Genomic DNA, 27723 nt, shown 5'->3' on the forward strand with positions numbered 1-27723 from the left:
AAATGGCGGATAGATAGGACAACAAGCGCAATGCTCCGGCGCATTCTATTGGTCAATATTGATCACGTGGTATTAAGAAATACTATCATGGCTGCTCTCATAAAGCATGTGATGTCAAAAAATAGTCCAAACAAATTATTTTCAAAACAACTGTGTGTAGTAAGTAAATAATTTTGATACTTTTAAATTCTCTTTAAGTTAGGCAAAACAATATTAATCTTGAAGACTTTTTCTATCAATTGTGTCAATAATTTTTCTCAAAATTCAAATTGTTATTGAATAGTTGCACAGCCGACAGTATGCCAAAAAACATTTCAAAGAAAAATTACGTAAAGTGGAGATGCCAGCTTGTCGTAAATTACAGTCTACTCAAGACTCTGTTAGTGCTAAAGGGTAAGTGAAACTTATTTTGGTTGGTTAATTTTTTGATTGGTAAAGAAGTATTCAATTTTGTTTGTTACTGGTTCAAGGTTCTTGAGATGTCAGAAAAGTTATCAACCGCCAGAAAATTTAGAGAACACTTTAAAAAGCATTGTAAACAATATTCTTGGTTCAACTTCTTTTCAGTCAATATCGCATTCACAGAAGTATCAGGTATTGAGTACTTGCGCTGAAGTGTATAATCATAGTGTTCCCAATTCAATTTTACATCAGATTGAAACTTATGGTAAGATTATATTGCTTTTTTTCACTTACGGCAAAGCGTTTTTAAGGTCTGAAAATGTTTAATTCCTTTATAAGTTTTGTTTTGGATTTGAAATAATGGTTGATCAAAAACCCTTATTGGATAGTCACTTTCTTGTAATTAATAAGTTTCAGAAGATGGCTCGGAAATTATCAGTTTTAGTACGCCACTATTCGTAGAGTCTACCCATTAAGAAGCAATGAAGGTGATTTCTTCCACTAATGGCCAGCGAATTTTTTTTTTAGAATAGGTTGCCTTCATATCCAATCTTATTTTTTTAGTGAAGGTATTATGATTACATCAGAGATACTATAATTCTCAGTTTTAAATTGATAATCAATCTCTGATTGATGAAAATCCAAATCATTGAAGTCAAAAATGCAATGGAGGACAACTTTTTTCTTATTATGCTCCTCAGTGAACATTTTTTCACTAATCAGAAGCCTCTGTCTCTCTCAAATATATTCCAGCATTTATAGTTATATCAAGATCATTATGTACAAAAAGTTATAAATATATAAAAGGCACAATAAGCCTATTGTAGCAGCGGTGCTGTGGGTCCCGTCCCGCTTTTTAATTTTATATGTATATAAAACATTTTTAAACATAATGCTCTTGATTTCTTTGTTAATCTTTTGTTCTAAGAACATTTGTGTATTACAGCCGTTTTTCTATTTTCAACATTGAGGCTGGTACGAGTATTTTTAATGAGTATTAATCTCATCATTACAAGGTTATTCTCTTGATGCCATACATAAATGACAAGCTTCTTAGTGCTGTAGTTAAATAGTTCAATGTACATGCGAAAATATCGTTGACTTACTTTTATTTTGTTCTTATTATTTTAAGTCTCATCAACATCTGAGGTCACAGGCACAGGAGGAGACATTGTTTTTTTTAGTGCTATTCGACCAACTAGCAATCATACTTGACTATTCATTCTTATATTAACCATTAATTAAAATCCAAGGCCTAGACCGGCAATCAAACCCAGTTCCACCATACATATTAGTTGTGAGGGTCTCGTCACAACCACTCGGCTACCGTGATGCCCAAAATAACAGTTTATATTTCACCATTTCTAGTTTCCAAGTTTACCTTTTTTCCAGGTTTGTTAAAACATATACATATATTAATGGGTCCTGAGCCAATGGTTTTAACATGAAGTAATTTAAAATTGGAGAAGGGCACAAAAAAGTTGCGGTATCTGCAGACTGAAAAATTTGTAATAGATTTTTCCTTTGCTTTTTAAATAAGAAATGTTTTGATAGGAATGTTTGGTTGGCTAACTGTTTTTCAGTTAGGTCAATCTAGTGTCAAATTTGTTCAGCGCCTATGTTGATTTATAATCTGAATGTTACTGCAAAAACTACCCACATTTTGTTAGTACTAGTTTTTTTATGCTCGCGGATGAGACTCTCCTTGAGAAAAATGTAAACATGAAGTTTTCATTTTCAGTGCGATTAGCTGAATTTTATAACCCTATATCACAAATTAAGTTGAACTAAATATCTAGAAAAGTAGTACCTAAGCTTTAATTTCCTTAATTTATTTGAATTGATTAACTCTTTTTTCTAGATGATTTAAAAAAGTTTTACTCTACGCCAGTAGATACAGTACTTCCTCTAGAAAGGATGAAAAGAATAGATCTTCCTACAAATTTACATGTGCAATATGAACCTCAAAGATTTCATCCAGGTATGTTTATTTCCGGTTTATTTTATTCCTGTGGTTTATTTTTTATTAAAAAATTTATTTTTTCAATTTAGATGAAGACACCATGTTTAATGGACAAACGGCATTTCCTAAAAGTAATACCTTAGTCACAGGCATAAGGACAAAAAGAAAATTTAAGGGATCAATAGTAGTGTCACCTTTTGAAGCATATTAGATGTATAATTAAAATGAAGTACGCTAATTTGTATTTATTTTGAATTAATTTTATCTTAAAAGTAGTATTTCTAGCAATTTTTAAAAAAAATTGTGCACAAAGAGATCACATTTTGTATTATGAAGGCACATGTTCATACATTGCTTCAGCTAGACTTCCAGAAATATATCTCCATTAATAATATTACACTTGACGATCAGTTGTAAATAGAATAAAATAATCTCAAAAAAATTAATATTGCTTTATTTAAGTTTTGATGCTGTTAACATGAAAAATAAGAAGTAAGGCAAGTTAAAAGAAATTATGAATTAATTGTGAAAAATTGTAAATATTCGATGAATCTGTTCAAGGCAACAAATACTGCTAATGTAAAATAGATTGAACAATAAATACAACAAATTTTCATTGAGAATAAGAAAATCATTTTATATTACTGTAAATATACCATAAATTAGATTAAATAAGTGCAAATGGAAAAAAGAACTTATTTTGGAAACTTAAATTTTCTTTTCAAACTTTTGGTTTCACCTGGCTGAAACAAAGTGCAACAATGTCATAAATAAGTATTTTTAGAACTAAAAGTTATTTAATGACTATATTATTTACTAATTTGTTTTTATCACCAAAAACTAGTTATTTCAAGCTCAAAAGAGAATCATCAAAAAAATCATTGGTCAATAAAAGATCATTATTTCTGAATTTTATCTTTAGTTTTTTCTATACTATAATAAAGATTTAAACCACACTTCCTAAGAAGTTGGTTAAAATGAATAATTTTGGAACAATGCCGACTTACCGCATGTCTATTTCCAAACAACATTCTAGCTTTATCTTCTTCCTGAGGAGAAGTTCCTTCATCAGTGCCTGTTCTTATCTTAATCTGAAGTTTTTGTTTAATAGCCTACAAACAAAATTTTAAAAAATATTCTGATAGTAAACTTCACTTATCTGTCTATCCAATGAGGGATTTTTTTCACTGAATTTTATTCGTCGTGGCTTGCTAGCTTTATGTCAATTTAATAGTTTTGTAGTTTTATTGCATCAGGTTAAGCGTAAACAGCTTGATTTAAATAAAAAAAATAATGATAACTGAAGTGTAAAAAATGGCGTTTGAAATGTAGATCATGAATGTATTCTGTTTAATTAGTATAAACGAGTCTGTTAGGAGTTTCTAGTTAAAAAAAAAAAAAATTGAACATACCTCTATATACATTTTTAAATCCTAACTTTCGCCTATTTTCTGCCAATTTGGGACGCAGTCCCAGCGCTAAACTTATGCCATTACTAGGATCAATATTTAATTCTTAATCGAATATTGTACATTAATAAAAATAGCAATAATTTGATTTCCACTCGGTGGTCAAAACAAACTGTCTTCTTTATTGTCAGTATCAAAGTAAACCGGATCATATTACAAAATGTTGGAAATGTAGGATCCACTTAACATCCTCTGCATACCCCACCACATTATAACATCCTCCCCCCAGTAATCCGACGACCAGATTCGCTAACATTCCTTTGATGAAATATGAAAAATATACCTGAGATAATATTACTTTTCTGCTATCACTTTTCATTGCTAGTAATAGGTCCAACCAAGTCCAAGTCACATTATGATATTCTAAAGTTGGTATAATTAGACTAAAATCTCTTATATCCTCTAAATTTTTTTCTTTAGTTCCCTTATAACTAACGTGCACAGGAACTTCAGGAATTTTTATATAAATAAAAAGTTTATTTTTTTCTGCTCTTTCCTAAAAATATTATAAAATAGTGTTATTAACTCTTATGGAACAGTTATTTTAGTCATTAAAATGCATTAATTCTAATCCAAGAGCATAAATAAATAAAATTACATTTTAACATGATAATTATTAAAGTACATAAGTAAAATACGTAACTATTAAAGTGGTTTAGAGTTAAAAATAGAGACACTAAACTTTACCTTCATTTTCTCAACGTCATCTTTTCTTTCTATAGGAACATAAAAATTAGTTTCTTTGCCTCTAGCATAAACTTTTTTTTTTGTGCCTTCCCCATCCTCTGATATATCTCCCTCCTCAGTCTCCCTTTCGGGAAAGCAAAACTTAAGCATTTTATTATAAAACTTTTTAGTTAAACCTTAAAAAATAATAATAATAGTATATCCATAAAATTCAAATAATAAACATTTTCAATTAAAAATTTAATTTACCAATTGTAAGAGGAACTAGATTTATTTCAAAGTGTTCCTTAACGGATATTCCACCCACAGGTGCTTTCTCTCGGCAAAACACCCTCAGCGCTCGCTAAATTACAATATGGTGAATCGTAAATCATATTTATAAACCCAAAAATTAATGTACTAAACTTACTTTTCGATCTATCGGCATATTGTTATGTATTTCAGTAGGCTGTAGAACTTCTTTGTAAATTTGATTTGGAAGTAAATTACTCATTTTAACATAGCCAAGTTCTAATAAATGTTCAACCGAATCATCGCTTTTTGAATTCTTGGTGTACCTGAAAAGTAAAATAAAAAAGTAGAGAAAGCAACCAGAAGAAATTATTTTTAAGGCAGTCATAAAACTAAATACAAAAGTTATCTACAGAAATTACTCACAAAAAGCTACTAAGCACTAAATCAGCAATTCCTAGTTGGCCATCAGCTTCGGTAAGTCGCCATTGTGCATGTTTAAAACAAATTTCACTGGCTCGTACAACACTAACAGCTTTATCTCCTCGTAAAGTAGCCATTTTTTGCCCAATTAATTGTGTCTCTTTGTAGCATGATAACATAGTATCTAATTCTTCACTTGAAGCAGTTAGAGCTTCTTTGCAATTGTATACCTAAATGGTATTTGACAGTGTTTTAGGAAATCAAACATACGTTAAAAAAGAAGTAATGTTTGTTGTCATCATTAACTTGCATTATACCTGTCTTTCTAGATTATCTATTTGCAATTGTAATAATGGACTATTGGGTTCTTCTCCCAAGGCTCTTTGGACTAAATACATTTCTTTCTCAAGTCCTCTTAGTTTGCATAACAAAGCTCTTACGCGTGTCTGGGTTTCTTGTATTGGTTTCCTTTGGTCCTCAATACTTTGTAATTGTAATTGAAATCTCATTCTTTGAAGCCTTTCAAAAGCTTTTTTACGTGAAGATTCCACATACAGTAATAAATTGTTTACAATATCAAGAAGCATTGCATACTGAAAAGAATAAAAATTACATACATTTTTGGGGAATTTGAAAGAAAAGATACAGAGTTTAAATGCAAAAAAAAAAACTTGTCGGTTTCCGACGTAGAACGATGGTTTTCCTGTAACTGAATGCTTTCGCATTTTTTCCTTTATCAGAAGTTGATCGGTCAGTTCGGTGTACAGAATATGAGGTCCACTAGGTTTCTGACGTTCACTACACTTGCTGATGGTTAAATACTCTACTCAAAACTGATGAATTAACTTCGGGCGATGCATGTTAAAAACAAGAAAAATTTACAAGCTGCGATGTGTTAAGTGAACGATATTTTCCAGCATTGGAACCACAGTTAGAAAGAAAAGAAGAAAAAAAACCTTTCTTTTATACCACAAAAACTGTATTTACTTGTAAAGAATTCGTGCAGACTTCAAGATCATGATGCATGAGGGTAAAAGCGTCCACAGGTGGATGATGATGTTCCCACAATGTTGATGAATCTTCAGGAGGGGGTGTCGGTACTCCAGCAAGACTACTTGCGCTCATACTACTTTCACCATAGCAAACGTAGAAAAATTCACATTTACACCTTGACACGATTCTTTGTAACTATAACAAATAAAAAAAATTTATGAACATTTCTGCGAATCTCCAAAGTCATGGTACATTTTTGAAAAAAAAAAGAAAATGATTGATACAGAATTTCATATATCGATAGAAAACTGCGAATACTAACTTGTAAAGGAGGATTGTTTCCAACACTACTAGCTCCTACAGTTTCACTAACAACTCCACCTACTGATTGACCGCTTCCAACTAATTGAGGAACATCTGGTAATTCTGCTATAACGCAATCATCTTTTTCTTTTATGTTATCAACACTTAACCACATGATATTTTCTGAAATTAAAGGATTAATGTTACATCATTTTAATCAACTAAACCAAACAGCAAATTCTATATGATTATATAATTAAACATTATTTCAAAACCAGTAACACTGAAAAAAATTTTTTTTTATTGTTTTTTCCAAATGAACAATGAAATTTTCTTTTTCAGATTTTACTGAAACAAGAGGTAGTAAGTTTTTGTTTTCTTATTCCCCTTTTGGGTGTAATAGCGACACAAACCCAATCTTCTAGTGCTTACATTCTGTAGCGTTAGATTAGATTAAATTAGGGTGACCTCAAGGCCTACGCCACCGCGACCCCTTTGGATCTATTGTGGCTCCCCTTCTTTAGAGCTCCCCCTCCAGACCCGTCCGCCTAATCAGACTCTTAATTCTGGACAGTGGCTCCTGGGTAAAGCTCTCAGGCTTTAGTTTTTCCTCCCCGAAAAGTAACATCCTTAGCCATACGAGCCCCTCGCACTGACACAACACGTGCAGTGCCGTTTCCTCCTCTTCCTGACATAACCTGCAAAGGCGATGCATGTGTTTCCTGGGCCTGCAGTGGCCAGTTAATAGGCCTACAATCATCCTTATGGCCCCACGGCCTTGACGGATTAATTCTGCGGTCAGCCTCGGCGAATAGCCTCTAATGAACTCCTTCGCCTATCTCAGCCCAGAGGTGGCAAGCCACCACTTCTGAGCCCTACTCTGCACCCATAAGTTAATGGCCGCAAACATATTTCGAAACCCCAAAGCAAGGCTCCGGGCCAACGAAGTGTCCCGCAGAGCCTTCCCGGGCCAATAAGTCTGCCACTTCGTTCCCCTTGTGTCCTGAATGACCAGGTGCCCAAACTAGAAAGACCTTATTCTGGTCACTAATTTTTCTGTAGCGTTAAGCTGTCCACATCTTTTTTACTGTGACCATGACAGTAATAATATTGTGCGTTAATTGACGATAATTAAACCTTAGCCATCTCATTCGGTTTCATTATTCTATAACTTCAACATAATTATACAATGTCCATTATCTAGGAAGAAATTTTAAAAAAAAGAAAATAAAAAGCAACAACTTGTCAATAATATTAACCAGCAAAATCTATCTCTACTTTCCGCCTTCCTTTTATTTTAAATAAAATATATTTTAACTTCGTAATAAGTTTCTTTGCTAAGCCAAAATAATAGTTTCCTAATGTGCCAAATTTTTATATGAATCTCATTACTAATGAATTCTGATCACCCAAAAAATTCAAAAAGTAAATGTAATATTGGAATATTTATTAAAGCATGTCAAAATTAGTAGACACTGACGTTCTTGAGTTCTGTACTCCGTGTGGACACGTTACATTCTTTAGAAACAATGCATACAGAGAGCTGTACAAATTCTAGGATGAGTAAAACAAGAGCATTCAATTCAGGAATGAATTCATTCTTAGTGTTTATTACGTATGTGCATTTGTGTTTCAGTTAAGCCATAGTAAGTTTTTCAAATGCATCTTCTTCCAAAGAGATACAAAATTTTGAATTAGAAATGTGCTGATTTCTTAAAGTTTTTAAATATGCTAGTATGGTTATTGCAACCTTTGAACCCCAACATAAAGGCATCCTTTAGGATTTTTTTTTTTTTTTTTTTTAACCTACAACTCAGCTTCCATTTTGACAATTTAAACGAAAGAAAATAAATTCATCATCTTCATTATTTTTTCGCTCCCCTCATGTGATAATGTGACTAATTCAACGATTGATTAATTTAAATTCTCTAGTTCTTATTAAAAATTTATGGATTAAGATTGATTACTTTTTATCTTTATACTCATACTACTAAAAACATATTTTATCACTTGTTGCACCAACTACGGGAAGTTACAAAGAGTTCAAAACAAATGCTTAAGGCTAGTTGGGTCATATCCCCGGTGGACACCCATAGACTAGATACATGTAGCACTTGATGTTACCAGCGTGTCTACATTTATCTATAGGGCCACGGAAAAATTTGTAACTTCCTGTACACATAGTCCCTACTCGGATGTAAGTTCACTCAGTTATAAAAAATATAAACATAAAAGGTTTAAGCATACCTTGCTTTAATTAACTGTACATAGAAAGGGTTTTTTTAAAGTTTTTTTTTGCTTTAATATTAAGTTTGACAGATTTACCAATGTAAATATTCAAGTTGTGGAGAGTATATACGCACTGCAGCCTGACACCTCCTTTTATATTTGTACAACTGTTTTTAAATTGTAAATAAATTTTTCAATTTCAATTACATATTTTATCACTTTTTGCCAATTTCAAGATAAAAAAAAGTACCATGTTTTGTAGTTTATTACGAATATTTAGTAACCTACTAATCATAGTTTCAACTCCATTTTTTTATTGAAATTAAATTATTTATAAGATTTAGATCAGCGTTTTTACTCTAAGAAGTAATGAGATAAATGATAATATCACCATAAGATAATAGAGATGATCGTGAGAACTTTTTTTAGTTAACCAACTGGACCGAGGTGGAGCCAATTACCCCTTCTCATCTGTTTTCGAAAAAAAAAACTTACCGTCCAACGAATCACTTTCTCCAGCACTAACAGTGGCATAATACTGCATAGATTGAAGAGATCCAACCCAAGTAGTTTTAGTTACTAATGTTCTATCCTTCCATAAAGGTCTATGCACCCTTTGCAAGATCTCTGCTTTAGCAGCACTAATTATTATATAACCTTTGGTTTCTGGCCCTTTCAGTAATACCTGGCTATTAACTAGAGCAACTAAAAAGAAACAGAATATAAGTATACATTAAATTTTGATATATTTGATTTTATCCCTCGCAGCACGCATATTTATGTATCATCAGAGATGATTTAATCAGTTTGATGCAGAGATTTCAACTTCATTTACGTTACCGCCTCGCGCTACACATGCTGATATTGTTTACTCTTGACATTAATTTGCAATTGTAATCGTGCAAAGAAGGATAAAACCATAGATATAATCCAGTATATTAGATTTCCTAAAGTATAAACAAATAAAAATACCATGTAAACTTAGAAACGACAGCGAAGAATAATGATTAAAAGTAAATGAATTACAATTTTCAGATGGGCTCTCCATCCATCTACTACGGCGGCAGATAGAGTACATATTTTACTTAAATTTCACATAACATAACAAAAAATATAATCCAAAGCCAAGACCAGTACCACAAAATATCTTAGGTTTTGCGGTTCTCGCTTTTAAACGCTTGGCTTTAGCCGGGGCCTTAATAATTATTAATTGATACATCAATATTGGTATGGTTAAATGGCTATTTAAAGTTAATTAACAGACACATAATCAGCCTTACTCAACCAATTTTTATGAATAACATCTTCCAAATGCTGGCAAGCAGCTAATCCTTGAAGCTGCTGTTCATTAGGTTCAGTAATAGGTTCGTCGCTAAAAACTACAGCTTTAGTATCGGCCTCTGCAATTAATTGCTGCAGCATAGTTGCAGCATGGCCACACTGCAATTTACTCATTGGTGACGGTGTAGCCTAGAGGACAAAAAAAAAATATTTTTTCGTTTATAGAAAATTAATTTTATAATAAGAATTTATTATAATAGAAATTTGTCAGTAAAGCTTAGGCTTCTAAAATTATTTAATTGATTAAATAATAATTTATTCTTACTTGAATGTTAGTTGCTGAAGAACCTTGAATGGTCGAGTGAGTTTCCGCAGTTAATGTTGTTTGAGGATTGATGCAATTTCTATTTGTTTCACCTCTGAAGCCTCTCAACGCTTCGGTAGATAGATTTTTTTTTAATTGCTAAATAAAAATGATGAATGTTTTGTTTAATGAAATCTACGAGTGATGATTCTCAACACTCTTTGAAGATTCGTGAAATAAAATTGAATTACCTTGGTTTTAATAAAAGTATCAAAAAGCGCGAATACTACATCTCGATTGCTGGTAGTCCATGCTCCCTTTAGTCCGTAGACAACAAGTCGATGAGTTGGAGTGCCAACACTATCAAGTCCAGAAGCTTCTCTTCCATAAGATACTTTACCAACACTTAAGAAATAACATTTCTCAACTGGTAACTTTAAAGAGACTTTCTGTAACGTAGAATAGATTAATCATAAAGAGATAATAACATTTTTTTAAATGATTTTGTCACTGAACCTTCCTTTTCACATTCTAAAAGAAACAAAAATGTTTTATAAAGTTAAGTAAATTTTTAAATACTCCACAGATAGTCATGAGAAGATGGTCCTGTACCGAAAACATCAGAGTTCTAGCTGCGGTAGACAGCATCTTTATGGACACTGACAAGTTTCGAGCATTTACCTATCTTCAGCAATAACTTGTGAATTACCTTCTCGGTTTTTGAAACGCTTTCCATGTCGGTTAGTTACCACGGAAAATTAGACCAATGCTTTTCGGCAGGAAAAGGCCAATATAGACTAATGCAGAAGAAAGAGAGAGGCAAAAAATTTTCATTTTGCAGGATGTCAACCTCTGATCGATCACAATGTCGCCAATAGCAGCGACTTACTTTTTATTCTATAGTCTTTATTGAGCTGCCCATTGTTGTAGGGTTAAAACAAAAAGGATCTTATTTGAATATGCTGTAGATTATTTGAGAATAGTAGATTATTTGATGAAATAAAAAGTTTTTATACTTCCATCAACACGAAGCCATCAAAATCGAAGCTTATAATGAAGGTCAACAACGACAAAGGATGCTGCCTTATTAAAAAAAAAAAACATCTTCTATGTACATTCACAGACAATCAACCAAAATATCCAAGTTTTTAATATTCCTCCAATTCCAAATTTTTCAAATGTATCATCTTACTAACATACAGTTCAACATTCTCAATGTCTGAGAAAACAGTTTAGTGGATAGCACATCTAAACACTATTTCCACACAACTGCCATAAAAAAAAAATCATAGATAGTGATTACAATAAAACTAATCTATTACAAACTTAAATAGAAAGTCGTAGGGGTAATTTTCAAGAAATATTTTTTATTTATTCATAAGTCTTAAATAAAAGTTGTAAAACAGAGGTCTTCCAATTAGACATGGTCGATGAAAACTATATTTCCCACGAAGTGAAAGCAGAAAAAAGATACTAATTAAGAACATAATCCGTTCAGAACTTACTTCTTTGGGTTTATCGTTATGTAGTGCACTTCTAAGCCAAATTTCAGCATTACCAAGCTCACATGTCATGTATATAACACTCCATTCAGCTCTCGGTCGATGTTTTAATCCATCATTAATAGGAACCAACGATAAAAGATGCTCTTTAAAATATTTCATATATTAGATCTAATAATAGTCATTTTTTAATAACAAATTATGTTAAATATAAATAATAATTAATATATACCGGAACTGAAAGCGATACTTTCTCCAGTGAGTTCAAAGCCTCGTTGCATAGCAAATGACATCCAATAATGAACTTTAAAAGTATGCAATGAAAGGAGTAAATGAACTCTTTTATAATGTCTGCTTAAAGGTAATTTTCTCGGTCTAACTGTTTTGAAAACTGTACCTCGCCGTGTAGGTCTTGTTACTCCTGATAAAATCAGCTTTAAATTTTCAAACCACCTACGAAACAAATAAGATGAGCGTCCTCTCTCACTGTTATTGCAAATATTAGTAATAATGCTTACCTAAGAGTACTCCCATATAACAATGCCACCGGACTATCTTGGTACTGATCTAAAACTCCATTATTATTGAAAGTAGTAGGTTTTGTTTCCAATGCCAAGCTAATATTCAGATTCTGAGATCTGAACGCTCTGAAAGAATCATGTTCCTGTTTGAATGAAAACTAATTAAATGACAAAAATGTAATTTGAAAGTGAAAATCTAATTAAGCAACTCAAATTCTTTTACCTGATTACTTGAATAATCCGGTAATTTATCCGGAGCACATGGCATTACAGAGTGATGGTCGTTTGGATCTCCGCGGCATACCCAATTAAGTTTAACACTTAATCTTAAATTTGGTAAATGTAATAAGCGACAATCGTCATACTTTGATGCAGTTCTAACATAAATGTCTAAATCTCCCTTAAAAACAACTTTTGCTGAAAAATAGAAATATTTGACGTATGCTTTGGATAGTTTTTTTTTTTTTTTAATATTCATGTTACCCACAATTACCATTAGTCCAATCTAAAGCAACGGAGGACCAAGTAATTTCCATTTCTTCAGTTTTATTGTAGGGGTCAAGAGAAGCATGTAGAAGTACAGTCAACTGTCGTACAATCATGGTCACTCTTCCATGTAGCAACAGACGAAGTTTATCCCAAAGTGGAAGTGGAGGACTTGGATCTAGTGAAGCACGAATTATCTTTTCAAAACCTAAAAATAAATAAGTTTTGATCTAATTTTATTTCCTAAATTTTAACAATATGTTTACATTATTATCGTTACGCTTCATTAGTGTAGTGATATTTAAGTAAGAAGTAACTTGAATCGCTTACTCAAATTGCACTGCGCAATAACTGGTTCCCAACACGGTCCAAATGCATAACTGAAATGTTCAATCTCACAGTTAAGATCATGATAAAATTTCAAAGAAGTCATGGCTCTTTCTATATCTACATCACCCCATGGATCTCCTAGTTCCAGTTTAACAATACGTTTGGCTAAAAACAATGTATTCTTTGCTCATTATAATTAATTAAAACTAGCAACATTAAAATATTAATACACTAAAGCAAAATACTAAAATACTATAAAGAAGAGAAAGTTCTTTAAAAAATACAAACCTCTTCTGGTAGGAATTTGTTCAGCACCTACTACTTTTCCCCACATCTGAATTTCTCCTAAATTCAACCAAGGCTGAGGAAAATCTCTTAAATGAAACTTAAGTTCTTTACAATTCACAGCAATACTTCTACACCAGAATGTACTAAATTCCATTCCTTCTGCTGGCCAAGGTCTACAATGAAAAACTTCCATTCACAATGATTATTGTATAAGATGTGAGAAATTAAAAACTTCGTCTGCATTATTTAATCTCAGCTTTTTATTTTGTTGTTAGTTCCTGACATCTTCAATAAAGTGCCATCTTAACGCTCTATTCTGTGCAGCCGCTTTCTAATTCCTAACTTTTCGTATAGTCACAATGAATTATTTATTTATTTTCAGAGCATTCGCGCCTTAATTCTTTCCTGTGCAATGCATGACTAAGGGCACTTTCGTTACAGATAACACTTACCGTTGATTAGAACCCTGAATCTGAACAAGGGAATACAGTAAAATAACTGATCTAATCCCTTCCCTTGTTGTAATTAATTATTACTCGACTTACCTACCACAAACAGGGTTTCATAACCAAAACACTATTTTTTATTGCTATTTTTTTGAATTATTCAGCACATACCAGATTTTTCCTCAATTCGAAAAGTGAGAACTGGTTTCTGCGTGCTGATTCATAACCCATTTTCACAGGTCACTGATAAAAACACTAACAGGTGAAGTAATAACTAGTGTTCCGTTATAGGAATTATCTTTGAGACAATAGCCACATAGGACTGAGAATGTTTTCGCTCACATTTTAATTGTATTTTATTAATAATGTACAATATATGTACAAAAAACATATGTCACTTTTTTTTCTCTAACAGTTTTTTTACTATGAGGCTGAGACAACTAAACATCTAAACAAGGTAGGGAAGAAAATCATCCTCATTATTCTGATTTTCTTATAAATTTATGTTAACAAACGATCTTAATGTATTTGCCGTAAAGAAAAGTCGTCAAAATAATTAAATACTTCTTTCTTAAAAGAAAAGAACAAAAATAATTTGTTAATATTACAACATTGGTTGAAATATGTCAACAGAAATATTTTTAAGTTCATGACAAACATTAATAAAGAATATGAGTAATGATCACAATTAAATGATGTAAAAAACATATGACGTATCAGGCAAGAGTGTTCAGTTAAAAATAATAATAACGTATAAGAATAATACTTACGAATCTGGATCAATTTGTGTCATATTATGTACAATATTCTCTGGGCCGTGTATTGAAGGATCTATGAGTGCCAAAAGTTGAAAATCAGATATTATCCAAGCAAACAACCTTGTCCTGGTGCCCTGTTCTTTCATTTGTTTGGAACGTTTGATATAAATACCAGCGCTTAAAACAGAAAGAGAAGCGTAGAGCTCATCAACTTTTCCAGTTGGAATTAAAAGATGAGTTTTCCACATTTCGTTTATCTGAAAGTTAAAGAAACATTCAATTCCAGTTTTTCAACTGTGGTTTTAAACACAGACTGTAATAATGTAGTATATTTTGCACAATCGTATAATTAATTACAATTCCATCAGAAAATATTTCGTTTACCTTCTCCTCAAGCATTTTTTGTCGTTTGAGGTTTTCTTTGAATTCATCCTCCAGTAGCTCATAATTATCACGAAGTCGAACTTCGAATGGATCGTCGCTCATTTCGAAAACAAATTCTTTAATCTAAAAAAAAAATAAATAAATAATTTATAAGCTCCAACAGTTGATTTGAAGTAGGTAAATAACCAGAATAGTACTCAGAATACCCTTTCATTTGCCAATAATATTGTTCATAAATTAAATTATCAACCAAGTTTGACAATTAAGTGTCCAAATAAACTTTAATCTTCATAATGACCTCAACATCCCATTCGTACAAAAGTTGTCCAAAACAAAATATCTCTTATAATCCTACTGTCCAGTTTATCGCCCCTATATTCTTAACCGTACAATAACAGAGACGTTAGAGACCTAAACGCATATCAAGGCATTATTGGTCTTAACAAAAAGCAAAGAATAAAATAGGCAGAAAAAACCAGCTCTACTAAACAAAGTAGGAGGGCATGAATGAGATGGATCAAAAAGGTGAGATGAAAGTGAATAGCTGTTGAAAGTCATCAAGATTAAAGACATATCATTTTTAAGATGTGAAAGTACAATGCAGAATTTTCCAAAATGTAGAGAATCCAATTTTAGACCTCTGAAAAATTTTTATACGGACACTTTGTTAAACGATTTGAGCTGAAGACAAAATTAACAGACAAATATATTTACTTGCTTTCATCTATTTTTTTTTTTTTTTTTTTTTTTTTTTTTTTTTTTTTTTTTTCCCCCTTTCAAATTATTTAATTATTAGAACATGACTAACCTCAATAAACAAATCACGTGGTAAGTCTGAGTGTCCAGAGATTTTGGATTTATGTAAACATTTTAACCACTTAAAGACAGTAATAAAGTCATCCTGTACAGCTGAAGAAAAATTGTGTTCATAGGGAAAAATAGATTTGACACTTTTCATGGTAACATGCCTGAAAAGTTTTAAATGAATTACTATATTTGCTCTTCTATTTAACATTTGTGTAAATAAAAATATTAAGATTGTCAAGACTACATTGATTGCCTTGATTTCTTTTTGGTCTCTCGTGGTGTACAGTGATGAATGGTTTATATTTTTAATATACAAAAAAAAGAGTGTAGCATCTGAATTGCAGCATGAGTTTGAAAAGCAGTTGCGAAAATTGCCTTTATGAAATTTTGTATCAAACGGTTGAGGATTACTGTCTATGGAGCTAATCGAGCCATTTCAGTCTAAGGAGATCATGAACAGTTTAATTTTTTTGTTTTAAATAATAAATGCTCTCGACTAATATGGTGTAAAAATTAAATTGAAATGTCAATTAAGTAAAGATAATGTGATTTGATTCAGCAGTTGATTCCTATTCTCAAGGAGTCTAGTTGGATGTCAGCAAGCGCCAAATGGTGAGGTGGGTAATTATGGTTGAATCTCACCTTACTCATGGTACTGTAAAATCCTCTATTTTCTAAATATTCAGTTTTACTGGGATGAAGGACTTTAAAGAGAAGTAGAATTTTTCTTTGATAGTTTCAGAAATCGAGTAGATTTTAGCTCATTTTCTGTAGCAGTTTTCTTTAGTTTTTTTATGTGAGGTGGTTAGTGACTCTACTGGTGTTATAGGTGTTCTCATTTCCATCCAATTCGCAGTGTCTTCTCATCCACACCAGATACACAAATCTATCGTTAGAATTTATTTTCTGTAGCAGATCTAACGTGTCTAAAATCAAAAAGGGGAACGCCCAGTTCTGACCAACTGAAACACAACACGACTTACCCAATCGTATTAGTTACATAAAGACTAATAAAATTAAAATATAATCAACTATCACGCACTGACAATTTTTTTCCAGACAAAACTTCGGAACATGCGCTGAAGACAACTAGGAGGAGAAAATGAAAGAGTAGTGTTTACTTGATTTCAGACCTAGAATCTCCATACATGAGATGGGCAAGTCATTTTTAGATATTTCGCACAATAATCCTCAACTAAATAGTTAAAATACTGAAACCTCAATTTCAAATAAAATTAAAATCAGCATAAATTTATTTAAATAATTACAAAAAACACACATGCATAAAACATTTAAACATAATAAATTTATGATTTTAAATATATAAAAAATTCATAGAAATTTATCAAACAAACCAAGTTACGTTCCACGGTAACATAAATTCTTCATTATGAGCTCTTTCAGTTCTGAGCAATTCATGATCATGTAGTAAAGCAAATTGTAAGGATTCTATAGTAAAAATGTCGGCACCGTCAACAGCAATTCGTAACAAAGAAGAAGACCAACAACAATCCTTCACTGAATGATTATATGAAAATTCATCTAAATTCATAAAAATAAATCATAAAATATCTGATTTACAACAATATTTAGCTACGCATTAACAATTATTTCTCTCACCAGTTGTAATAATGAAATGATGTTGTTTAGAAAGTTTTAATCCCAGTTTAACATTGCCTTTTAGCAGGACATATAAAATCAGTCTTGGGTTTCCTAACACAATATCCTTTGGTGATGAACCTAAAAAATTAAAACTTGAAAAAACTATATAAAAAAATAAAATTTATATCAGTAACTGTATCTAAGATAAAAAAAGATTCTAATAGGGCGGCCCTTCAGGCCTACGCCACTGCGACCCCTTTGGATCTATTATGACTCTAGTCTGGTGAGCGACTCTTGGGTAAAGGTATAACCTTAAAGGGATAGCCTTGGTTTTTCCTCCCCAAGAAGTAACATCCTTAGCCAGACAAGCCCCTTACACTGACACTACAAGTACAGTGCCATTTTCTCCTCTCCCTGACCGAACCTACAAAGGCTATCAATCATCTGCCAGGCCCATGCGATGCATGTGTTTTCTGAGCCTGCAGTGGCCGGTTAGTAGGCCTACAATTATCCTTATAGCCCCACGGTCTTGACGGATTAATTCTGCAGTCATCCTTGGCGAATAGCCCGTTATGAACTCTTTCGCCTGCCCTGTGGTGACAAGCCACCACTCCTGAGACCTAGTCTGCACCCATAGTTTAATGGCCGCAGTCTTAAGACTATAGATAATATCAATAAACCACTTAAAGAAATTTAAGTCTTTAATCAGCGGGAGAGTGGCTTAGATTATCTGGTTAACTCCGTCGGAATCTTCTTCCAAAATGTAGGTGGGAAAATCTGTAAATGGCTAATTTGCTTATCTACATCTTGTGAAGCTTTTCATTTAATTTTTTTGTTGATCTTAAAGACTACAAACAATCTACTAGCAACTCACATAGAAAATATTATGTTTAAATTTAAAACCTTTTGTAAGTTCTGAAGCAATCCTTTGAAAATTATAATACAATTCCATTAATTTGAGATGTAAGTTGGGACTCCACTGTAAATGAATATTACGAGATAATTTTATCATTAACAAATGTTCTACTCCACTCCATTCCATTCTTACGCCGTCTATTTGACCGCACCAACCCTTGAAATTTCAATAAAAATTAGTATCAAGTAATTTTATTAAACATTAATTAAGTTTAATGTTGAATTTTTTTTTGTAATTTATACTTTTATATCCAGTGATCTTGAGCAAAAATATGTTTTCGTAGTTGGTCTTAAAGAAATAATTTTTATTCCTTCGCCATCAAAACTGGATTTTGAGAGATTATTTATGTCAACACCGCCATTATCAATTCTCATCATAAGGCACACTAAATATAAAAAAATAAAAATTCAGAAACGTAGAGAAACATCAAAGCTAAGAAAGAAACTAAGTTGAAAGAGATGATGCATTCAAAAAAATATCTGAGGCTGACAGAAATGATGAAGCAGAAAAAACGAAGCAAAGACCCTTTAGAAGTGTAAATCATTTAAAAGAGAAAGTTAAACCTCATTTTTAAACACAAGTTTTACTTTCGAATATAATGGGTGTACTTACTGTGTGACAAAAAATTAATAAATAAATCAATTCTTCTCTATTTATACTATTTTTTTATAGCATTATATCAACTTACATTAGGTTTAGGAAAAATCCTTCAACTGTAATTGTTACTTAACAGTTTTTCAAAAACAGTCTAAAAGGTTTTCTTTAAACCATCTTCTTAAACAAAGGTCTATTGTTTAATTCGCAAACTTAATTTTCGGAGATTCTTGGAGGCTAACAACATTAAGCTTATCCGTTATGCCAATGCGTTCGAAGTTTCTATTTCTTATATTATTAATTCAACCAGAGTATCTGAATTAACAGATAGAAGCTTTACAATGAAGTGAAAGATTTCAAGAGTCGATTTCAGACTAGGTTGATGATCTCCAAAAAAGTAGTTGGAATTTGACAAGAATACTATAAAAGCTTGCCAAACGCCAACATAATTAACAAATAAGAAATTTCCAAAAGAACATATTTGGTGCCAGTGGAAAAAGCAAAGAGAAGGCATTGAATCTTCAAATAAATAAGAGATTTAGGGAGTTATTGCTTCTTCGAAAGTAAGAAAGCTCCAAGGTTATATCGACTAATATAAATTTAAACAAATTAAATCTAACAATTTCAACAAATGATTTGAAATTAATTACTCAAGAATCATTTGTAACGTTGAAAAACATCCAACTTAGCAATTTTTCTTTTTTTCTAAAAAAGATAAAATTCCCAAATTTTCTTTGAATTTTTTTACAACACAGAGAAAAAAAGTTGCCTTTCTAATACTGAGAACTTTTTCAGGCTACATAAGTCTCAGAAACTAAACGGGACGAGTATGTTTATACTTTACTAACATTATTTGTCCATGACCTAGTTATTCTTGGAGACTCCAAGTCTGATATGTGTACATTTAAAATTCTTGGCGCATGCTGTTCTATTTGCAGACTTAATTTACAATAAAGGTAGGCAGTAATCGCCTATTTTCTCAGGAAGGACTTTAATTTTTTCTGACCAATAAAAAGTAGCCATACGCGGGATTTGAACTGGGGATCTCCCACTTACAAAGCCACGCTCTCAACTACTAGACCAACACCCACCCCAGGCTAGAAGTGAATATTCACAAATTTAAAAGCCTCAGCTATTAAATATGGACTTGACTGGACATCCGCGAGCTTATATAAAGCAGTCAAAAAATAACTTCGCCAATGGACCAAGACGTACACTTACTTAATTACTTTTTTAATACAAATATGGTCGTCCAATTTAACAGGTTTCATGCTCACAATTTTCACCCTTCAATGGTGAAAAAAAAATCCTATACAACCGATAAAAAGTATTAAGAGAAAAAAATACATTTGCTTACCTTTGTTTTCTGAAGTAAAAAAAAAATTCATATTTGTGAAAGATAATTTAAAAATAAATTTATGGCTTTCATTTTGTATTTTCATAGCCTGTCGAGTTTTTAAGAACAACCGCGTTTCTCTACAATAAAAACAAAATCAATGTTATTATTTGAACATTAAAAAAAGAATAACTTTTTTCTTTTTTTTTTTTTTGCTTCGCAGCCAGAAGAATACAGTTTTAAAGATTCGTACATTAAATTACACTTTTTTATTAGAAAATAATTGTTTTTTACTTTACTTACAGAATTATTGAAGAAAGTATATCTGCAAAAGGTGGACTCCATTCTAGCCGAAATGTATCAATCATAGTTTGCAGTTTCGCTGAATTACTATTAACCAAAATCATACCAATATAGACGGCAGTACCCCAAGTGTGTTCCTTTCTCAATGTAGAAATATTGCTCATTTTATTAAGCTGACACCATAAATTTTCGCTTAGAAGTTCGCATGTTTTCCCTTCAACCATTCGAAAAAGCCACCATCACAAAATAATAATATTTTATTATATTTATAAATATTCAATTCAAAAATATTTTTTAATTTTTGCCAATTCTGGTTTTACACCCTTGAGTTTAATAATAACTACAGCATATTCAACTTTTAAAATAAATAACTACTGCACTAATACATTGAAAGATGGATGAAAAGATTTTTCAATACTTATACGAAATAATAATAAATATTACCTCCATTTGTAACTGGAGGCGAATCGCAGTGAAACTTTAAATGTGAAAATCCAACACATATAGTAGTTAAGTGTTGAAACTTCAAAGTAGTTGATATATTTCGCAATTCAACTTTACTTTTTATTTGTATATCAGGCAACCATGGCTTAACTTCTTCTGTTTTCCCTATACTCTGTAACAAAAAAGTTAACAGAAACTATTATTGCATCAAACTTTGGAAAATCACCAGTTAGACAAAAACTTTTCTTTTTTTTCTGCGGTGTTGTATGACCATTCATGTCAATCGTACTGGTTATCAATATAACGTAATTATGCAGACAATCGCCGGCCATACATAGCTTCTCAGGATCATCCCAATTCGAAAACTAAATATATAAAATTTGAAATATATGTCAGTGAATCCCTCATTAAAGATATCCACTGATTACCATAGTAAAAATTATGCTACTTACTTTATCAGAAAAATATTTCGAAATCCAATACATTTTACAATGGTCATAAAAAGCACTGAAATCCTTTAAAGATATTTTTGTAAAAAGGCCCGTTTCCTTCAACTAAAATTCCCAATTTCATTGATTAGAATTTGTTAACAAAAATTATGTACTCAATAATTTCATTTTTATTAATATTTTTTTTTTACTCTCACCTCAGCATCAAAAACCAATTGATTCAGAACTAAATAAGTATCACTAGTAGATTTCACATCTAATCCATCAACTACAATGTTTACACTGGCACTAGCATTAATTCCACCTGATTATAAGAAGAAATAAAATATTTAAGAGATTTTAAATCGACAAATTTATTAACAATGCACGTACTGTTAATTGCAGTTTTTATTTGTTTCACTTTTAATATTAGGCAGCTATATTCTAGCCTCTAACCTTCTCTATGGAAATATATGTACATAAACTAAGAAAACCCCTAATCAAATGAATTATTATTATTATTATCATCATCATTTATTTAAAGCCCGTCAAATTCATTCTCAAGCCTTCTGTCACTGCAGATTTTCGTATAGTTTTCCTTCGTCACTGTCAGCATTGTCCATTAATGAAAAATGAGCTGTAGTCTCCTATGAAGAGAAAAACTGAGAGCAGCCAACTGGATTCTAAATGAAGACATCTTCATGTGAATCTAGTATGTTATCCTTTTTAGCTAATTCTTTTCCTGATTGAATTATTGTGAAGGAGACCAATGAGATTACTATATAGTAAGTATCAGTTATTACCATTTTCTTGAAAAAAATGATTATTGCTAAATAATTTACTCCTTTTAATTCTATTCCTCTTTTACCTCAAGGGAATCGAGGATTAATGCCAACAATTCGTAAAGAAAAAATTACTTACATATTCCAAAAGTTAATGGAGTAAATGTTGTACTTATAAGAAGTTTGTTTAATGTAGTCATATCTCTATCCATTGCATCCATAATTACACATTTGTCCAAACTAATTGTTAACCTCTAAAAAATTGTTTGAACAAAGTTAGTGCTTAAAATATAAAAAAAATATATATAGTTTCAACTAAGCAGTTTGTTGGAGGATTGAATCAAATCATTGAATAGAACTGAATATTTTCTCTTTTTTTTTTAATTTCAAGAAAAGATGTTTACGTAGAAGTAATTTTTTTTTTCAGTTGTAGGTAGAGCACTGCTTTGTGTTAATGGTGCAGTAAATAAAAACCGCTTCATGGTGAAAAAGTTACTTAATAGTTGGCAAATTAAAATTCCAATCTATAGCTTAAGAAAGGTACTTAATAAAATTAATAAATAAGGAAGTTTCAGAGAAACACAAGCCAAAAATAAAATAAAATTAATCACAAAAAAGAAAATAACTTTCAACATAATTTCAGTTTTCACCCTAAAATAATATGTTAATTAACTAATAATTTTCTAAATTAATATGTAAAATTAACTGGATTCTGTGATTCGAAGTATTCTTAAATAAATCAACACTGTAGTTTCAAAACTTCACTTACGACTTAAGTTTTGAGTGTAAACATCCAACACCGATTCAATTTTATAATATTACTCAATACTGATACTTTTAGATTGCGAAAAAGAACAGTAAATCTGGCTTTGAAAACTTCATAAATGCCTAATCTGCTTTAAATGATTGCCATTGGGGAGTCAAAGATAAACATCCGATTAATTTGATAAAGTACTTGAATTGTTTCAGCTTCATTAGAGATAATTTCGCTGGAAAATTCATATTATGCTATGATTTTGTAAATAATTATTGGTAAAGTTTAGGTTTAACTATATATATATATATAAAAAAATATTATCAAGTAAAACAATATAGCAATTAACTTTTAAATATTTAAATACACAAAAAATGAAGAATGAAATTGAACGCGGACTAGCTGGCCGGCTTAAAAGCACGTACAGAGATCCTTTAGTTGAGAGGTTAGCTAACGTCCTCACTCTCTCTTCCTCTCATACACTACTCTGTAGAACACACTGACGGCTCCAAAACGAAGGAAGGGATGATAGCGGGTAGTCTGGGCTTAGCTGAGGTTTGATATTTCGGTTAGCCTAGGTAGACTAGCTACAATCGCTATTTATACTTGTGCTATGGAGATTTAAAAATAATAATAATTCCAGGGTCGTTATTTTTTCGGACACCCAGGCTGCTCGGCAAAGTCAAATGAAATTTGTTGAAGATGGCTTGATGGCCAAGATAAGGTCTTTTTCGACCCGGGCATTCGAGTTACAAGGCAACGTTGCAGTGGATCGCATGGTATGGCTACGGCTAAGAAAGAGAATGCATAATAAAGGTGAAATAAAAAATGTTAAGGACACATTCAAAAATTATTGATACAAAATTTAGACTAAAAAGCCGATTGCATGATTGAGAAAAAATGAAGTTGAGGATGTTATAGAGGCAAACGAAAAAAAATAGCTGAGGACTAGAAAATATTGTCCCTATCTTTAAGCAAGTAGTAAAAGGAAATTAAAAAAAAAATGGATGAATAGAAGTAACTCTTGGCAAAGAGCACCAGGAAAAAACCTATGATCCTATTTTGAAAGGAATTAAGAAAGAAACAAGAACATCAGTTAGAAGGAACGGTGTAGGTACTCAAGTTCTGGTTTGTACTCTAAGGCGAATTTGTTAGACATTCTTGGAGTTCAGCACGCAGTTTAGTTGTGTAGCGCTACCGAAGTAAAGCATTTGAACTGAGTACCTAATGAACACCGTTAGCATAATAATCTAAAATAAGAAAGTTCTAATCAAAAGGATAAAAAGAAATGTTTGCCAAAAAAAAAAATCAATAAAATTAAATACCTAAATATATGCTCAAACTAATTAAATCTCCGCTCCAAACAATTAAAAAATAATTATTATAAAAAGTTATAATAATAATAAAATTTAAGAGTAATATATTTTATACACTGTACCACTATAAAATATGCTCTTTTTGGGGTTTTCAAGGTTCTGAAAAATTTTGCTATATTTAGTCTATTATTCACTGAACTATTAAACAGATGTATTGTCAATTATGGTTCCCTTAATACTCCTAAAAATTAGTATGCACAAAGTAATTTAAAGAAATACCTCAGGTAAAATTGGCGCTGTCGCATTAATTAATAATTTATAGTCCACTAACTGCTTTGTGGAATGGTTAATTGCATTTTCCTGAGACCAATCAGTAGGTGAAAAAAAGTCATCTCCAATAACGGTTTTTATATCTCTAAAAGTAACATCTATTTTCTGAAAAAAAATTAAATTAAAATTGCCATAACTAATATAAATAGTTTTCCGGATAAACTGCGTGGGTTAAACTTCTAAAGATACAATTCCAACACTACCACATTAATACAACATTAACCTTTAAATCGCTTTGGTTAACAGTTATGCGCTTGCTAAAGCACATACTTCACTATTAACTTGTTTTCTAACAAATAAGAAGTAGATATACGCGGGATTTGAAATGGGATCTCCCACTTACAATTCCACACTTCATAACTAATACACCAACACTCGCCATACACGCATATTAAAAAATACGTATGAAATCATATTAATGTTCTGCTGACGTACAGGCACGAAGAACGAAATAAAGTCTTACATAGTAAACAAAAACAAACTAAAACATTTATTTAGGAAACATTACTTTTGAAAATATCAAGAAAAATAATTACATAAATTAATAATGGTACAAAAATATATGGATTTATTCATTTATTGCATTGATAGTTGTTCCAAGGCGTATGAACATCCAATTTTTTGCTTAAGATATCTGGAAAAACTTCCTCTTAGTTTATCGCAAGAAATCCAAATTCAAAAAGTAACATTTTTTTGTGTTTTCAATGGCCGATACAGACAACTGTTTTTTTTCATGATCACTTCTCACATAGATTTCGCATTTTTTCAAATTAAAATTTTTCTTGAATGGTCTTTTTCTCGTGAACAGGATTCGCAATCACAAGAGCTTTAATTGTTGGTATATTGCTGAACAGCCAAGTTGTAAAGAGAGATAGAACAATAGTGCATAATAGGCGCAGAAACAGCCTTTTTAAACTAGTTCTTAATTTCTAGAGAGAGGGGGCGATTGAAAGCAGAGCAAGGCAATCAGACATCTTTATATATAAAAAGTTAAGTTCGCACTTTAGTGCGCTCTTTGGTCACATGCACATAGAATTTTATCTGTAGCATCTAAATGATCACTTTTGAAGAATGCTGTGATGATATAGAAATATACAATCAAAAGATTTGTTTGTTACGGCAGATAAACCTTTGTATTGCCCTGCAGTGCAGATCCACGTACGTATTCAGCGTTATGGTCATATTCTGAATGAACAGTAAATATGTAACTTACTTGTAACGTTAAAGGTGTATTAGCAATTAATGTTGCTTCAGCCAAAAGAGAAGCTGCCACATGAGTGAGAGATGGTTTTGGAGCAGCTTGTCTAAGTAATTTTGCACTTAAGGAGCCCAGCCCTGCGCTAACTAGAAGTGATCTCGTATTATGTACAACAGAAGCATCAATGTTAACTTCAGATAATGTGCAGTGAAATACACTCGACTTCCCGACTATAGCGCATGTTACTTTCAGCAATCTCAGTGACACAAACTGAAATAAAATTGGGTTTTTAAACATACGATATGTAAATTCAAAAATGTATTCCATTCAGTTTGCCGCATGCAACATAACATTAATTAATATAAGGAAAACAATGGAGAATGGAAATAAGGTAGGGTCTATAGGTAATATGCACCATAGAATGAATATTTCAACGAAATCAGATCATCACGATCCTACACTATGTCAATTTTTAGAACTTTGCGCACGAGCCCTCTTCTGCTGATTCTGGAGACAATCAAAAAGGGAACTACAAGTTGATGAGTGGCAGCTTTCATGTTATAATTTTTGAGTGTACTCCTTTCAGTTAATAATGCTTTCAACTTTTGTGAACGGAGAAGCAATTAATCTAGTTCTTGCGTTGTTGTACTTTTGTTTCCTTTCGGTCAAATTTTGTTTTAAACGTTTCAAAGTCATCTACGAGTAAAATTTTATCGTGAAAACTAATTTTTTGACGTTTCTTCGTGTTGCATAAATTATTTTGTAAACATATCATCCAAAACTGCATTATTAAGAATGTAGTTCTGTTAACCAAATGTATTTAATTTATTTATTTAATAATACGAAAAATAATACTTCCACTAAACCAAACCTACCAGAAATATTCTGGGGCGCTTCTGAAAGAATGTGGGCATTAAACAAATAATTTTACCAAGATCTAATTAATGGGGAAAGTAATAATTGCTACTCACTTGCGCAAGAGTTATTATTAACGGAGGTATTTTCACATCATTAACGGATTCAGGTGGTCTCCAAGAAGTGTGACCAAATTGTCTAACCATATCTTTATTTACCCTTACGTCGTGAACAATCACACTTACAAGTTTTGTTACTTCACTACTCAAAAAACTACTTCTAAATCCAATTTGGTCTATTTCCTGAAAAAAATGTGGATTTACCATTAATTATGTTACGATCAGAAAGTTAGTGCACCTGTAAATAAAAGCAATTTAAAAAACTGTGTGTTGCATAGGTATTTAAGAACCCAAATACTTTTGAAACATAAGTTTAATCTTTAGTTTTTGTTTTGAGAGGGCATATTATCGTACCTCAAGGCTTTTTTTTTTTTTAAAAAAAAACAAAAAGTTGTTAATGAAAATACAGGGTGAAGTACATACTATCGTGAAACCATTGGCACTTAGAAGAACATCATGAAGCGTCATGTAAGGTATTCCGATTCTACCTATCCGAGCTTCTATGTGATAACATCGTTTAATAATCCACTTCAGAAACTGGGGGAAAATTCTGGAAAAAAAATACTAAATAAATAAATAAATTTACCACTTTATTATTGAAAATGTTATCTTTGTTTACCTGGTAATAGCGCAATAAATAAGCACAAAAGAAAAAAGTAATTCTCCAATACCAAACATAACGAAGAACTCTTAAAACCTGTCAACAATTTCCTCGATAACAAATAAAAAATGAAATTTGGAAACTGAAAATATGAAATATGGAGTACAACTATTGTTCAAAATGTAATTTGCTGCTTGGACGGCTCCTGTAACACTATGAACAAAATATAACCTGACAAAAACAATCTTAACCATAACTTCAAATCTTTGGCTAAACATGATAGGCTGCAGCAAATATGAATGTGACCAAATGTTATCAGCTGTAACCAGATGTGAATA

At 31.5% G+C, this 27723-nt stretch overlaps 2 protein-coding genes across 5 annotated transcripts; one reads left to right on the plus strand and one right to left on the minus strand.

Annotated features, from left to right (window-relative positions):
- Positions 1–5078, plus strand: mRpL50 (mitochondrial ribosomal protein L50). 2 transcript variants are annotated; one of them, XM_074127354.1, is made up of 6 exons: positions 1–159; positions 284–393; positions 471–667; positions 2264–2383; positions 2455–2594; positions 2828–5078. In XM_074127354.1, exons 1-5 carry the CDS (start codon positions 31–33, stop codon positions 2574–2576), a joined length of 678 nt encoding a protein of 225 aa, XP_073983455.1. In that variant the 5' UTR covers positions 1–30; the 3' UTR covers positions 2577–2594; positions 2828–5078. The 2 variants fall into 2 exon arrangements, with proteins under 2 accessions (XP_073983455.1, XP_073983454.1); XM_074127353.1 differs by having other exon boundaries at positions 2455–5078.
- On the minus strand, positions 2799–27690 carry hob (bridge-like lipid transfer protein family member hobbit). 3 transcript variants are annotated; one of them, XM_074127327.1, is made up of 39 exons: positions 27404–27687; positions 27208–27334; positions 26782–26967; positions 25826–26080; positions 24562–24717; positions 22352–22466; positions 21649–21755; positions 21455–21556; positions 21003–21174; positions 20559–20772; positions 20277–20395; positions 18568–18710; positions 18313–18481; positions 17428–17547; positions 17163–17349; positions 15809–15968; positions 15001–15123; positions 14629–14873; positions 13413–13585; positions 13125–13289; positions 12802–13002; positions 12532–12725; positions 12306–12451; positions 12020–12240; positions 11791–11933; positions 10537–10734; positions 10307–10444; positions 9981–10170; positions 9196–9405; positions 6491–6654; positions 6163–6363; positions 5493–5768; positions 5179–5405; positions 4931–5078; positions 4771–4864; positions 4522–4697; positions 4118–4330; positions 3373–3477; positions 2799–3104 (listed from the first exon to the last, which is right to left on the minus strand). In XM_074127327.1, exons 1-39 carry the CDS (start codon positions 27460–27462, stop codon positions 3087–3089), a joined length of 6360 nt encoding a protein of 2119 aa, XP_073983428.1. In that variant the 5' UTR covers positions 27463–27687; the 3' UTR covers positions 2799–3086. The 3 variants fall into 3 exon arrangements, with proteins under 3 accessions (XP_073983428.1, XP_073983427.1, XP_073983429.1); XM_074127326.1 differs by having other exon boundaries at positions 2799–3108; XM_074127328.1 differs by lacking the exons at positions 2799–3104; positions 3373–3477; positions 4118–4330; positions 4771–4864 and having other exon boundaries at positions 4637–4697; positions 27404–27690.
- Positions 27691–27723: the final 33 nt, after the last annotated feature.

Source organism: Rhodnius prolixus, unplaced genomic scaffold (assembly GCF_049639745.1).
Source record: "Rhodnius prolixus isolate KJV_2025 unplaced genomic scaffold, Rpr scaffold_3, whole genome shotgun sequence".
NCBI lineage: Eukaryota > Metazoa > Arthropoda > Insecta > Hemiptera > Reduviidae > Rhodnius > Rhodnius prolixus.

Coding starts and splice junctions, on each gene's coding strand:
- hob (XM_074127326.1), bottom strand. CDS start 27,462: ATGTTTGGTATTGGAGAATTACTTTTTTCTTTTGTGCTTATTTATTGC. Junction 24,718..25,825: donor ATACACCTTTAACGTTACAA/GTAAGTTACATA, acceptor ATTTTTTTTCAG/AAAATAGATGTTACTTTTAG. Junction 17,350..17,427: donor TCATTTCATTATTACAACTG/GTGAGAGAAATA, acceptor TTATGAATTTAG/ATGAATTTTCATATAATCAT.
- mRpL50 (XM_074127353.1), top strand. CDS start 31: ATGCTCCGGCGCATTCTATTGGTCAATATTGATCACGTGGTATTAAGA. Junction 160..283: donor TTTCAAAACAACTGTGTGTA/GTAAGTAAATAA, acceptor GTTATTGAATAG/TTGCACAGCCGACAGTATGC. Junction 668..2,263: donor ACATCAGATTGAAACTTATG/GTAAGATTATAT, acceptor TCTTTTTTCTAG/ATGATTTAAAAAAGTTTTAC.